This window comes from Lemur catta, chromosome 3, assembly GCF_020740605.2.
Source record: "Lemur catta isolate mLemCat1 chromosome 3, mLemCat1.pri, whole genome shotgun sequence".
Lineage (NCBI taxonomy): Eukaryota > Metazoa > Chordata > Mammalia > Primates > Lemuridae > Lemur > Lemur catta.
This window is the reverse complement of record NC_059130.1, coordinates 39,001,895-39,016,085: the sequence shown is the minus strand read 5'-3', so window position 1 is coordinate 39,016,085 and position 14,191 is coordinate 39,001,895. Positions and strand designations below refer to the sequence as shown.

Genomic DNA, 14,191 nt, shown 5'->3' with positions numbered 1-14,191 from the left:
TACTTTGCATACAGCATATGCTCTGTGAATGCTCACTGGATGAAGGGATAGACAAATAAATGAGTTAAGGTATGAAATTTAAAGGGCTTCAAAAGAAATGTTTAAATTATCTCATGAATCATGGAGTTGTAATGAATTGCAAAAGAAGCAAGGGATGTTTATATTTTATTCTTAAACCTTTGTGCAGTAACCATATTCCCCTACAACATGGTTTTTAATGTGCTTTTCAGAAGTATAAGACTAGACTGAACAGCACACAAATCTGACTCAATATGAAATTGCTTGTGTTCTTATTTATTTCTTCTCGTTCAATCATAACTGTGATTGAACAAAGGAACCGTATTGACCTAAATCAGGTGTAGAATAGTACAGACAGCTGACATAACATGCTAGGGAAAGACAGTTAGAATTTTCAAAATAGGGCCTTTTCAAGACTTAAGATAGGATATCTGTTTGTGTCAACATGTCAGGGCCCTACAATTTGAGGGTCAGTTGAGTGACCTAGCAGGTAAGCACACTAGTCTGAAGTTTGAAGGCTGAATCCAATTTCTGACTACCAATGGCTTAAGTCACTATGTGGAAAGACCAATATAATTTGTTGTCTTGCTTTGCCATCAACACAATTTCTGCCTTTTAGTATGCTTTTGTGCTTTCAGTGTTGTGTTAATGCAGGAAAAAGTTTTGTATAAGTGGATGAATGAGTGAGATGCCCTTGAGCACTAATGTTCAGGGGTTTGAACATTTTTAGCTGCAGTAAACAGCACCTGAACTGAAAATATGTCTTCAAAAGCAACACTTAAATCAGTGGTAAACCAGCCCTTTTATAAACTGTGGACACCATACTCACGATCATTCATTCATTCATTCAAAGAAAAACTGTTTGTGGCAATGCCATAGGTAGAACAATGAGAAGAGTCCACCCTCCAGGGTGTGCAGCCTGGCTGGGAGACGGACATGTGATGCAGCCGTGTCATGCTATGTGATGGCACCACCCGTGAGGTTAGGCAGGAACGTGGAAGAGAAAATGCCTAATTGTGCTGAAGGCATCAGGGAAGAGTTCTCAGAGGGCCCAGGGCTCAAGATGAGCATTGAAGGAGAAGCGGGAGTTTGCTGCGTGGACAGTGGAGACTTCCAGAGCGACAGAACTGGCAGGCGGCAGGGCCCAGCGCTGTTAACAGACCCGCACGCACTTGGAAATGGGATGTGCTTCCGCAGCTTCATTTTCATTCTTAATAGACTTTTTTAAAAAGAAAAGAAAAGAAATAAAAAAGAAGAAGAAGAAATGGGATGTGCTTTGCATGGCCATGGCAGTGCCCTTTGAACTCATTTTTTCTTCTTGAACCCTACAGAAGACTTTTGAAAAACCCAGTACTCCTTCACACATTCTTTAACAGCTAAAAATTTAATTATAAGTTTAATAGTAGCATGGATGGTAATTCCTGGCATATTATTTTATTTTAAACTTGACATTTAAAAATAAATCTTAAATTTATTTTTCTAAGATTTTTTGTGCCATAATGATTTTTTTTTTATTTCAGCATATTGTGGGGGTACAAAAGTTTAGGTTACGTATATTGCCCTTGCCCCCCCACCCCCATAATCACTATCATTCTTTTAAAAAATCAGTGGTCATGTACCTTTTTAACATTGAGAAATTATTTATTGTTCCTTTTTTCTCTTTGAATTTGTGTTTCCACTCCCCTTTGCCTATAGAATTTCATACTAATGTAACATACACATGTACTAATATTTTTTTCAGTTTTTAGTGGGTCACCCGTTTCTCAGCTATAAACATTTTGAATAAAACAACTATCTTGTGATAATGCTTTGTTAAGCTAGACTTTTTATTTTGAGATAATTGTACATTAATATGTGGTTGTATGAAATAATACGAAGAGATTCTGTATAACCTTTCCCCGTTTTCCCCTCATGGTAACATCTTGTAAAACTGTAGTGAATATCACAAACAGAATTGATGTTGATATAAGTTGTAAAGTGTTAAAAATTCCTTCTCAGTTGAGTTATCATTTGAAATGATTACTTATCTACAATTGATCAAAACAATATTTTAAAATGTTGCTTAATAACTAGTTAACAAAAAAAAATACATGGGAAATGTGTACTTTAAGGAGTTGAGTCTGACTCCCCCACTCCAAATCAGTTCTGGTGTCTGTGGTTGAATATTTATTGCTATAAGACAGGATTTAGCATCAATTATATTGCTTTCCCCCCCTTTGATAGCTCTAAGTGCTGAGGAGCTTTGTCCACATGAATAAGTAGATGGAAAAGAGTTCTGTTTGATTGACTAAGAGGATGGTGGTGCCAAGGTAGAAAGTACAGGAAAAGGAAGAGCAAATGGGAAGCCAGTTTGGTTTTTGGTACGTTGCATTTGGGGTCTCTACAAATCTGACTGAGAGGAGGCTTCCGCAGAAGAGGGAGGAGGAGCAGATTTCAGGGGTGTACCAGAAACCAAAGGAGAGGAAGTTTTGAGAAAGTCACCTGTGGCCCACAAATGCAACTACTGCAGAGAGATGAAGTAAGTACATGGGCTCTTTGGCCAGGTTAGAGAGGAGAGTCTGTCACTCTGACACAGAGGTTAGACCTTTCCGAGTGCTCTGGGCCAGCCACTTCCTAATTGTTCTAGAGAACTCTGTACTACCAAGGAACATTCAGAGGATCTGATCAGATTATAAGCAACATGCCCCAGTGTGCATGGGAACCTGTGGGAGGGAGCTTGAACCTAGCTCATGAAGGGTTAAACATAAAGGACCTTCAAATGAGTCCAGATAAAGTGATTCTTGACTGGAAGAATGACCTCTGGAGGATGGAGCAGGCTTGTAGCTTCACATAGGCAGGTGGGATCTTGAGCAAGTTATCTCCATGGGCCCCAGGTTCCTCCTCTATAAAATGGGGATAATAAGCATGAGGAGGAATGCCTGGCATAGAGGAAGGAATCAACAAATGTAAGCTTTACTAGTGGGAGTAGAAGAACCAAATATTGTGCACCTGTGGTTGTCCTTCCCTGATCATGCCTTTAGTCTCACCTATCACCTCCAGCATAAAGAATTTTTAGTACCCTGAAAAGATCTTGGGTCCTTTGTAAAGGCAAGAAATGTGTTCTTAGGGGTCCAACTGCTTGCAAGGGTAGAACTGCTTATAAGAAGCAAAGGAAGTTTGCTTATAAATAAGAAAAGGAAAAGGTAAGTGACGGTGGACAGTGTGGGGGTGTAGGCAGCTGCCTGGGTAAGGTCTGTGAATGGCACGGTGGACTGGAACAGAGCAGCTATTGCAGGGTGATGTGGGTGTGGCAGCTATTTGGGAGAAGGCAAAGCAGCAGCAGTGTAGGGGACAGGGAAGGTGAAAGCAGCAGAAATTAGCTCAGAGGAAAGATACCCTTCCTCACCCAGAACTTTTGTAGGGGGTCTCCCAGGATGAACCTCAACTTTCTTTTAACCAAAAAGTTGGATATTGATATTAGAGTGTTACATTAATTGCGGTACATTTATGTGCAATGTGGATAAAGTCTCAGGTGCTAAGAAACATCCATTGATTTGACAAGTGGGGAGTCTTTTGCAGTCTCAGCCCGGTTGTTTCTGTGGCATGCGGCTGCAGGTACCAGAGGAGATAGGGAGAGGAGTCCACTGAGGGTAAGGAGGGGCAGGAGGATCTTTTAAGGAGTTTGGCTATGAGGGTATAAAGCATGAGTATGGAAAAAGGTGATAATTAGAGGGTGATGAAGGAAGGATTATACTGAAAGAGACTTGAGTGTGTTTATAGTCTACAGGACTGTACGCTGATGGAGGCAGCACACTTAGAGGTGCTCTAGCATTTGTGGATCATGAAGGTGTCTACAGGAGTCCATGTGCTCTGATGCAGGTACTCACTAAAGGGTTGGGCTAGAGCGAAGGCAATGTTGTCCCCTACCCACTGCTGGTCTTTCTGTTATGCCAAAGCAGAGTGATTCTTCCTGGACATAAGAAATAAATAAGATGTGTGAAATGGAGTGCACCATGTAAATATGAGAGAGCATGGAGTCATTCATCAGGCAGGCTACAGGGCACGAACAGGATGAGGACTGTCCCTGCTACTGGCTGCTATTGTCGATTATTTAATAGTCAGAGATGACATTCAACAAATGGGGCTATTCTGGGTGCAGTGCCTTAGGGTTTGGAAAGCAGTGAGCATTCTTAATTATTAAAAATCCTGGATAAAGTTGCCATAGGATTTGAACTTCATGCCCTAAAATTGGGGTACCCCAAAGGTAGGTTCATCCATATATAGGCATGTGGAGTAAACAGTCACTTTTATATGTGGTGGTTTGAAAGGTCTTCTCTTTTAAAACATGTCCTAGTAATCATTGAATCCTGGGTGCCCCAGAACAGTGCCTGGCATAGAATAGATGCTCAATAAATGCTTAATGAAAAAAAATTATAGAAAATATCTTTCTCCTTCATACTCTGTAGTGCCTAAAATTCTGTCCTGAAGCTGTGTGTGTGTGTGTGTGTGTGTGTGTGTGTGTGTATGTGTTTGAAGCCCTGCCCCCATGTTGAACCAAGGAAGGTATTATGTATTAAATATCTAATGCCTCAGTAATAACGTCTTCAGTTTTAATTAATTACATTACTCTTCTCCCATGATGTAGAAGTGCTAGAGCATCCTGAGTGCTTGACACATGGAGATAGGTGTAGCTGCGAAAGTACACAAGGAGATAAAAATGACCACAGACTCTGCAGTATCTTCAGCGTCTACACATGCTTGTCTTGGTTCAGTCTCGTCTGGAACAAGGACTTCCTTCTAATGAGACTCCAGGCTGTAAAACCAAGAAGCCAATACAAGAAGTGCAGATGAGCTGTTCCTGGACTTGTTCTCTTAAAGATTCACTTCTCTTTCTAGCTTCCAGACTTTTCTTTTCTTAAATCTTCTCCATTTCTCTCTCGCTCTATCAGTCTGCTTATACCACTTTCTTTCCTTGCCCTGCTCTGAAGTGCTCCTTCTTTGGACCCCTAGGCACACTTCACAGCTCTGCTCCTTCATTGTGGAGAGCATGCTTGGGGAGTGTATTTTCGCCAGTAACTGGAAGTAATTATATGGCACCTGCACACCAGCCCTCAACCTCCCTGTTTTATGGGCATATAATATTCAGCCCTAAAAGTTTTACAGAACTGTTTTAAAGTCATTTTAACCAGTGTGCTTTTCTCAAACTGCCCGAGGTTTTTTTAATAGAAGTTGCTTAGGGAATCATTCTGTTACATGAACCACTCTGGCGGTCTTGTGCTAAAGCCTGAAAAAGCCAGCAGGAGCTTAGAAGTAGAGCATCACTTTGGGAGCTTGGCTGTTTGCTACTAAGATTTCATCTTCTAACCAGCAATCTGTCTGTCTTTCTTCCTCTGCACCATCCCCCTGACCACACAACTTTGCCATAGTGTTTTAGCTTGTATTTCATAATCAAGGCTGAAAGATCTTCTAAGAAGGCATTCCGCTGCCCCCACCAGTCCAGGAGCACCTGTGCCTCACATGGCCCCAGTTGCTAAATCCTGGGCACTCCATTCATATTGTGCTCTGTGTACAAGGTGACGGTATGGGCCTGTATTGAGTTCAAGTCTCAGTATATACATTCAGGTATGCAAGAAATGTAACTTTATTTATTCATCTATAATTGAACTTACTGTGTCTGTTGACCCCCACTCTGCTGAGTAGTAGAAATTTACTCCCTGCCAATTACGCCTCTTTTGCTTGGAGCTGAATCTAACTGGCACATACATGCCAAGGCCATGGGGAAATTATACATTTTGTCCTTAGTCATCAGGTGATGCTGGTCACTTGAGATGATCCTTGTTCCCACCATAGGACCCACCCTCAGGGAATCTCTGGAAGGCTCTCTGTCACCCTTCCTCCTTAGATTCCCAGGTTGCTGTTCCTCTCTAGAGTGAGGCCACCTACTCCAGAATCTATCACTGGACTGAGACAAGATCCCTCTGCTGTCAGAGAACACAAACCTATTTGGGGTTTTTATTCTTTTCCCAGGGATTTGAAAGGCAGGGTACAGTCAACTTCATTTGGCCCATCACCATCTATACATTCCCATTATTTTCCTTTATATCTTTTTTCTTCCTTCAGCTTAGGGGACTCTTTTCTAGGCTGCCATGATGGTGGTCGTTTTGGTATCGTGACTGCAGGGATCACTGTCAATTCATCCACCATGCTGCCAAACCACACAGCCATCTCAGGGCTCAAATGGCATAAGCTTCGGAAACCCCACAGCTAGAAAAGGATTTCTTCTTTCCTTGCTTTTCACTCTGTTGAGTACCTCCTAGGGAGGTTCATACATGCAGAAGAGTCTGGCACCCTGAACTGGGAGTGGAATAGGGAGGAGGGAGGCAAGGAACCACTGGGGTGAAATGTTAGAATTCCCCCAATTTTTCCATCCATTTACACTTTGCTTCAAAGTTTCTCCTGGTTTTGTTGTCAGTCCCTCAGCAGCTATGCAGAATGGGTGTTGGGGAAGTGAGTGAAGGTGAGAATCCGATAGTGTCTCAGGGTGGAGACTGAAGTGCCAAGACATAGTAGGACATATATATTGGCATGTCCCTTTCCTTCCTCTTTCAATGTGGCAGGTGAGAGAAGAGAACACACAAGAAGGGGTTCAACTGTAAAGGAGGGAATCCGACCCCCACCCCTCTCCCAGTTCTACCATCATCCTTTATCCCTCGTCTGTGTTGTAATTTTGTCCTCCAAGATGAGGAGTGACCAAAATGAATAGTAGTGTTGAGTATAAGAAATGGTAATTATATTCTACACAACTAGAGTGTTGGGAAGGGAGAGATTGTTGGCACTATAAAACAAAGGTATCTTGTGTAAATCTGACCTACAGCAAGGTCTATGAAGAATTACGCTAACTTCCCCGATTCAAAAAGATTTCCTCGCCTCCCACAAATAGCAGCCCTGTCCACGTCTTGTCAGTCCTCTGGGTGCCTGCAGACGCCAGGATCAGAACAGCGTGGAAGCAGAGTGGGAGCAGCTAAGGGCAAAGCAGAGCCCCTCCTTGGAGTTGTTTGCCTGCCTTGCCTGGCTGCCTCGTCTCACTCCAGGGGGCCTGCCATGTCTGTGGTCAGGCCCCTGCTTCCATTCTCCAGATGAATGAAGGTTAGATGGGAGCCAATGAGGGTTACAGGAAAATGAGTGTGTAACACTGGACTGCATGTAGAATTATAATAATAGTGACAAATGTTCTAATATATATTTTGAATCACTTTGTTCTAGAAAATAAGCTAAATGCTTATTTATCTGCACTCTTACTTTAAACTTCGTAATAATTCTTTGAGACAGGAACTCTGGTTATTATGGTTGTACGGATCTGGAAACAGCCTGGAGAGCTTTTAAGGAATGTCCCCCAAAGTCAGGATCAACACATTTCCAGTGAGTGTCCATAGCCAGAGAAGGAGCCCTGGTCACCCCCAAGGCCACCTTGTGAGAGGGAAGCTTCTGCCCCCAAGGTGAGGACACACTGTGACCACTTGGGGTCTGGCCCATGTTGCTGGTAGTGACAGTGGAGGAAAGTACGGGGCATAGGCATTCACTTGAGAAGGTAACACTTGCTTCAATACTAATATAGCATGATACTGACAAGTAGCATTCATGCCCTCATTTCATTATTCCTGCAGTGTCCTTCCCGAGAAAGGCTCGCACATCTCCCTGAAAGGGTGGGAATATGGGAATGCACAGCTCCTCAGACCTCCCTCTCAGCACCCCCCCCTCCTGCCTAAGAAGACCTAAATGCTGGCAAGGGCAGGAAGAGTTTGCCTTTCTGAGGCATTAGTTTGTATTTCTTATTTATCATCATATCCTGTTACTGAAAAGAAGTGCTTGCATTCCTCTTTTTAGATTTTGGGCAACAAGTCTTTATGTTTCACTCAGGCTTTGGCATGAATACACACGTGCATATGTGTCATTTTTATTAAAGCATGAAAGAATTTTTTAAACTAAATCATGAAATAAGTTGATGTCTTTCCTCTCCTCTACATGGGTGTGAGGGTGTGTGTGTGTGTCCCAGTCAGGGATGAAAATTCACTCTTCTACTAGGGTAAGTGTGTCTGTGAGTGATTAAAACCCACCCCCCTAATAATTTAACAAGTTTGTTTTTGTTGGAATAAAGAGTGAGTGAGAACAGCGTGGGCCCCCCATGTGTACGCACGAGGGGATGGAGGTGAAGACTGGTGGAAAAGGCTGTGAGGATTCACAGGCAGCAGATCTGAGTCCCCTGGGAGCCTGTGGCAGACACAAGAGTAGGATGTCTTCATGCTCCTTCCTGGCTGTCCACTTCCCTCAGAGGTGGGTTCTGGGAATGCAAGCCACTGGCTGGAGTATGACAGTCCATGATAACACAGATTCCTTCACATGTGCTCTTGATTGCCTCACAGACCGCATGCTCTCAGAGGCAGGGGTGACACTAGGAAGGACTCTTAGTGCCAGGCTAGTCTAGCTCCTCATTTGACAGATAAGGAGACCCAGGGAAAGGTTAGATGACAGGGACAAGGCCATAGAGCTAGTTGGGTCAGCTAACACTCCACAGTCCAAGCTCCTTTAGTTCCAGTCCAGAGGGCTGATTCTATGACCTTGTGCTCTATCGGGTAGAATTATTACAAGAGGTCTATGACCTTGGGCTTTTTCTTCATAAGTATTGGTGTGCACAGCACTTATCCTTAAATTAGAACACTATTTTGTTCTGTATTTTCTGTATTTCTGTATGTATTTGTACAATGTCATATTTAACACACATGTAATTACTAAGCCCATTATTATATATTCCATATGGATGATGTTTTAGCAGAAGTCCAATTTTTCTGGAATTGAAAATATAACTGCTGCAAGTGTGTGTTAAAAATGCTTATGTTTTTAATTAATATGTAAATACTGTCCAGTTAAAACTATATTCTTTTGTTTTGGGAATGTGTGTCAAGGGTGCTTGGAGGAGAAGGACCCGGCCAATTGTCCCAGGAGTAGAGAGGATTTACCGGGAGTGTTGGGAACGTGCACTAGTAAGCCTCTCCCTCCGTTTATACGTAAGCTGGTTCATTTAAAGCTGACTATAAATTAGAGTATTCTTCAGCTTGGAAATATTCTCATTTGGGGTTTGGGTGGAGACTTCTGGCATTGATGAGAAGCCCAGTATCACAGTGACCACCCCCATGTCCTCCTCTAGTGTCCCAGGCCCATGCTCCCAGTCATCCTCCTTCCTTGACACATGCTGCTTTTGCCATTCTTTCTTCCTGAAACCCTCTTCTGTTCATCTGTAATTCCCTTCTCTGTAATTGGAAGAGATCACAAAGGGACTTGGACCGGACTGATCACAGGGTGAGGGGATATTTGATATTTACCCAGAGGTAAGGCATGTGAGGAGAAAACAGCTATTGACTGGAAGTTTTCTTCCTCTTGGGTGGTGTTTTCCTGGATTGTGCACCAAGGAATCTGGTACTCTAGAGATGACAGAAGTTATTCTACCCCAAACAGATTCCATGTTCAAATCAGTTTGGAAAGCAAAGGGCTAAATGCAATTGCTGCAGAACTTTTCAGGGCCTTTAGTATAACAACTCTCATATACTTTGTGAATTTTCAGGAGCAGAGTATAGGATATTGCATTTTTCTCAAGTATATGACACCACTTTTTTTTTTTTCAAAGTATCCGCCGGGATCAGAATTTATGAACCCAATTTTGGAACAACTAATCAATGTGGATACTTAAATCTTATAGGTGAACTGTAGCTTTTTAAAGTCCTATTTCTGGCAGATTAGTTTTTTTTTTTTTTAAATACAAAGTTTATGTAGAGGCGGGGGGGGAGGAAAATAAAGAGGAGAGAAAGGGAATAAGTGCATGTAGAAGGAAGAAGTGTGGAGGAGGGGAAAGGACGAAGAGGGTGAAGGCACTTGAAAAGGTAATTTGGAGAGAACAGAAAGCTGTTCTCTTAGAATATCTTCAGTGATGTGAAGGTCGCTAGCGCTGTCAGAAGACGGGAGGGCATAATCGTGCATGAACTCTGATGACGATGACTGCCGCAATCGGGTAGGTACACAAGAAGTATAGGCAACTTGGAAAATGGAAACACTGTGTTTCATGAGGTTTACTCAAATACCAGACATCCTGGATGTTATCAAAATAGACCTATTTTCAAGTTACTTTGTGCTGACATAATAATGATGCACATGTGAAGGTAATATTCAGAAAATAACCTTATAAAAGGAAAGAGAAAGGAAAAAAATGATAGTGTTAGAGAATAAGAATTTTTACCAGAAGTGGTAGAAATGAAACATGGGAGGTGAAATCTAGCTCCGTTTTGGATGTGAAAGTCAACACTGTGTCTCAGGATGAGGCTGGGCCTGGCTTGGTCAATGTCAGCATGTCTGAGTAGCCTGGAGGAACTTGGATTTAGAAACTTCCCCATGCAGTAGTCACCAGAAAGGCAGATTGGACAGCCCCTTAGCTAGAACCAGTGGGTGCTGTGCCAGATACCCCGTGATTGTCTCCTGCCCATAAAGCCATGTATGTCGTTACCTATGGGGCATTGTTTGGAGTCCAGGAATAGGTCATAGTCCTTGGAATATGATCTGTGAAGAGAAAGGAAGGACTGTTTTTCTGGAGGGCCTGCTATGCTCAGAAAATGATTGATAGAGGGAGGTCTCGAGTGTGAGGTGTGAAACAAGTCCTGGGAATGGAGCTCAGACCTGGGACAGAAGGGCAGGCCTGCCTGACAACACAGCTGGGGTGACTCTGGACCCCAGAGGGTTCATCCAGAGCTGGTAACTCTCCGTCTTAGGGCCTGAAGATGAGGCTGAGCCTGATCCTGACAATTTTGGGGAATAAAGAACTAAAGTCATGTGGTGAGAAGCTGGAATTAGGATTCTAACAAGCTAGACAGACAGAAGGTACAGCACTCAGAGGTCCTTAGCCTTTTGTTTGTAAGGTTATAATGATACCACCAGGTCTTTTTCATCTAAGCCTGACTGGAAGCAATGAACTCTTCTTTGAAACACTCCCCTTTGGTGTTCTCATGGGGATTTTGGGACAATGAGGGTGGGGCATATTCTTACAGGGCCTGTGACTGTCTGAATTTCATGGTAGTTCTGTTGGACTTGTCTTTTGTCTCACTGGCTGCTGGTTACTTGAGAGTAGGGGTTGTGAAATCAGAAGCAGCCTACATAACCATCATTTGCTAAATTCTTACAATGTGCCGAACACTTAAAAAAGCCCCAAACACTAGTGTTATCATCCCTACTTTACAGACAATGAAACTGAGTTCTAGGAGGTCAGATAACTGTTCAAGTCCTCAAAGCTAGTATGTGCAGGGGCCAGGACTTGACCAATGGCTCTCAACCTGGAAAGTTATTAAAAAATACTGATGCATGAATGCAATCCTCAAATATTTTGATTCCATTCACCTAGGGTAGTATTTGTACCTCTGCATTTTTTTTAACTCCCCCAAGTGATGTTAACGTGTACCCAAGGCTGAGAATACTGACCCTGTGTGATGCCATTGTGTCTACGCTGATATCCCTGGCCACTAGTACAGCACTCACCCATGATAGGGGTTAAAGAAATGTTTATTGATTAATTTAGAGGGTGCTTGTAGCAAGAGCAAAGAGCAATGACTATATGCCACTAGAAGTTACAAAGTGTGTCCTTAGAGGTACAAATGGAATATTTGGTGCTCATCAGAATTGGAGAGCTGCTGTTCATTCTATGCTTAGAGATGCTTTTAAACCTTCCACTGCAGGTGGTGTTGTCCTCAACCCAGCCTATTATGGCATGCCTGGCCACACCAACATCATGATCCATGAGGTGGGGCACGTCCTGGGACTCTACCATGTCTTCAAAGGGGTCAGTGAAAGAGAATCCTGTGATGACCCCTGCAGGGAGACTGTGCCATCCATGGAAACGGGAGACCTCTGTGCCGACACTGCCCCTACTCCGAAGAGTAAGCTGTGCCGGGACCCAGAGCCCACCAATGACACCTGTGGCTTCACTCACTTCCCTGGGGCTCCCTTCAGCAACTACATGAGCTACACAGGTATCGCATCAGTCTTGATGTTTGTTTTCTTTTAAGAATACATGGGGCCCTGGGATGAAGCCTCCTTGGACGTGATGAATTATTTTTTTTAATAAGCACTTGGATAGGATTTGCTAGGATTTTATTGAGAATTTTTGCATCTATGTTCATAAGAGAAATTGGTCTATAGTTTTCTGTTTTTGTTGCGTCCTTTCCTGGTTTTGGTATCAATGTTATATTAGCTTGGTAAAGTGTGTTGGGGAGAATTCCATCCTTCTCGATATTGGAGAATAGTTTATGTAGGATGGGCACCAGTTCATCTTTGTATGTGTGGTAAAATTCTTGTGTGAACCCATCTGGACCAGGGCTTTTGTTTTTGGGAAGGTTTTTTATTGCTGTTTCAATTTCAGTTCTTGATATTGGTCTATTCAGGAATTCTATTTCTTCCTGATTGAGCTTGTGAAGGCTGTGTGTTTCTAAAAATTTGTCCATTTCCTCCTCATTTTCCAATTTGTGTGCATAAAGATTTTTGTAAAATTCATAGATGATGTCATGTATCTCTGTGGCATCAGTCGTGATTTCTCCTTTCATGTTCCTGATGGAAGTTATTAGAGATTTTTCTTTTCTGCTCTTGGTTAGTCTAGCCAGTGGTGTGTCTATTTTGTTTATCTTTTCAAAGAACCAATCTTTTGTTTTATTAATTTCCCTTATAGTATTTTTGTTGTCCTTTTCATTTAATTCTGATTTGATCTTAATAATTTCTCTCCTTCTCCTGGGTTTGGGGTCAGTCTGTTCTTCTTTCTCCAGCTCTTTGAGTCTATTCATTAAGTTGTCTATTTGTAAGTTTTCTGTCAAAGAATGGAAAAACAAGCATCATATGTACTTACCAGAAAATTAGTTTCCCTGATCATCACCTAAATGCACATCAGGGAAGGATAACAATTGGATATCAGACTGAGACGGGGGGTGGGGGGAGGTGGGTGTATGCCTACATGATGAGTGCATTGTGCACCATCTGGGGAATGGTCATGCTTGAAGGTGCTGACTTGGGGAGGTGGGGGGGAGGGGATGGAGGTATGACTACATGGTGAGTGCCAGGCGCACTGTCTGGAGAATGGACATGCTTGAGGCTCTGACTCAGGGGGATGGGCGGGACACGGACAATGTATATAACCTGAGCTTTTGTACCCTCATGGAGAGCTGAAATAAAATATAAAAAAACAAGAAAAAAAGAAAAAAAGAATACATGGGGCCCTTTGGAGCCTGGGTGGGTGGAGGTGTGGGAGCTGGAGTAAATGATCAAGTGATCATTTTTGTCCGAGAGTTGAAGTGTATTTATCATGGGATATTCATTTTTTTTCATGTCTTTGAAGAACACAAAGAAATACTGAAATATTAAGGGGCTTTGTTGGCAGAATTCTCCTCTATTGAAGATCTAAAAAAAAAAAATACGGTTCTATCTTGCATAGTAAAAAAGGGACAGAGTCAAAAGGCCTCTTAAGATCCCTTCAGCCTCAGAACTTGGTTGCTCTCACCTTTCCCACATTCTTAGGCTTTTACTCTGAAGGAGAGTCCAATAGTGATGGGGGAAAGAGGTTTCTGGGTCAAGGTGACTTGTATTATTTCTGCAGTGCTCAGCAAGGTGGTTTGATTAATTTAAGCTCAGGATTCTTTTTTATTTTGTGTCGTTCAAGAAAAGTAAGATTCTTTTCTTCCATTGCTAGCCAAGCACTGATTCTTAGCTTGCCCCTCACCCCTCAATGGTGCCATCTCATTTTAAAAATGGTGCCTTTCTGGTCCTGGGAACAACTGTATTGTCTGGTCTTGTCCTTCCTCAATTCAGTTTCTGTCTTATCCTTTTGCCCTGTCTCTTACACCTTCCTCCTTTCTGGAAAAGGGTAACACTAACCATTCTCCTGATAATGGACTTAATTTTTTTCCTAAAATTAAGGAGTAATTTGATTTGATGACCTGCTCCAATGGTAAAGGATGATAATTTTTCTATAAGTTCCAGGGGCTTATTTGGTGATAAGTTCTTCTAGAACTATCCAAAAGAAATGAAATCACCATACCTTGTTCAAATTTGTTTGAAGAGAAGAAAGAGTGATGAGCTGGTTCTGTCTGTCACCTATCAAGGTATTTCTAACCGAGTT

General features: G+C 42.4%; 1 protein-coding gene across 2 annotated transcripts in view; it reads left to right on the top strand.

The window, feature by feature from the left end:
- The window catches only part of PAPPA2 (pappalysin 2), a 297,907-nt gene that overhangs the window by 127,234 nt on the left and 156,482 nt on the right, over positions 1 to 14,191 (top strand). Inside the window, exons 4-5 of one of the 2 annotated variants that reach the window (XM_045547293.1) lie at positions 11,766 to 12,100; positions 13,285 to 13,530. In XM_045547293.1, the coding sequence (XP_045403249.1) occupies positions 11,766 to 12,094 (329 nt within the window). In that variant the 3' untranslated portion in view covers positions 12,095 to 12,100; positions 13,285 to 13,530. Of the gene's footprint in view, positions 1 to 11,765; positions 12,101 to 13,284; positions 13,531 to 14,191 lie in introns of those variants that run through there. The other variant, XM_045547292.1, reaches the window with a different exon arrangement.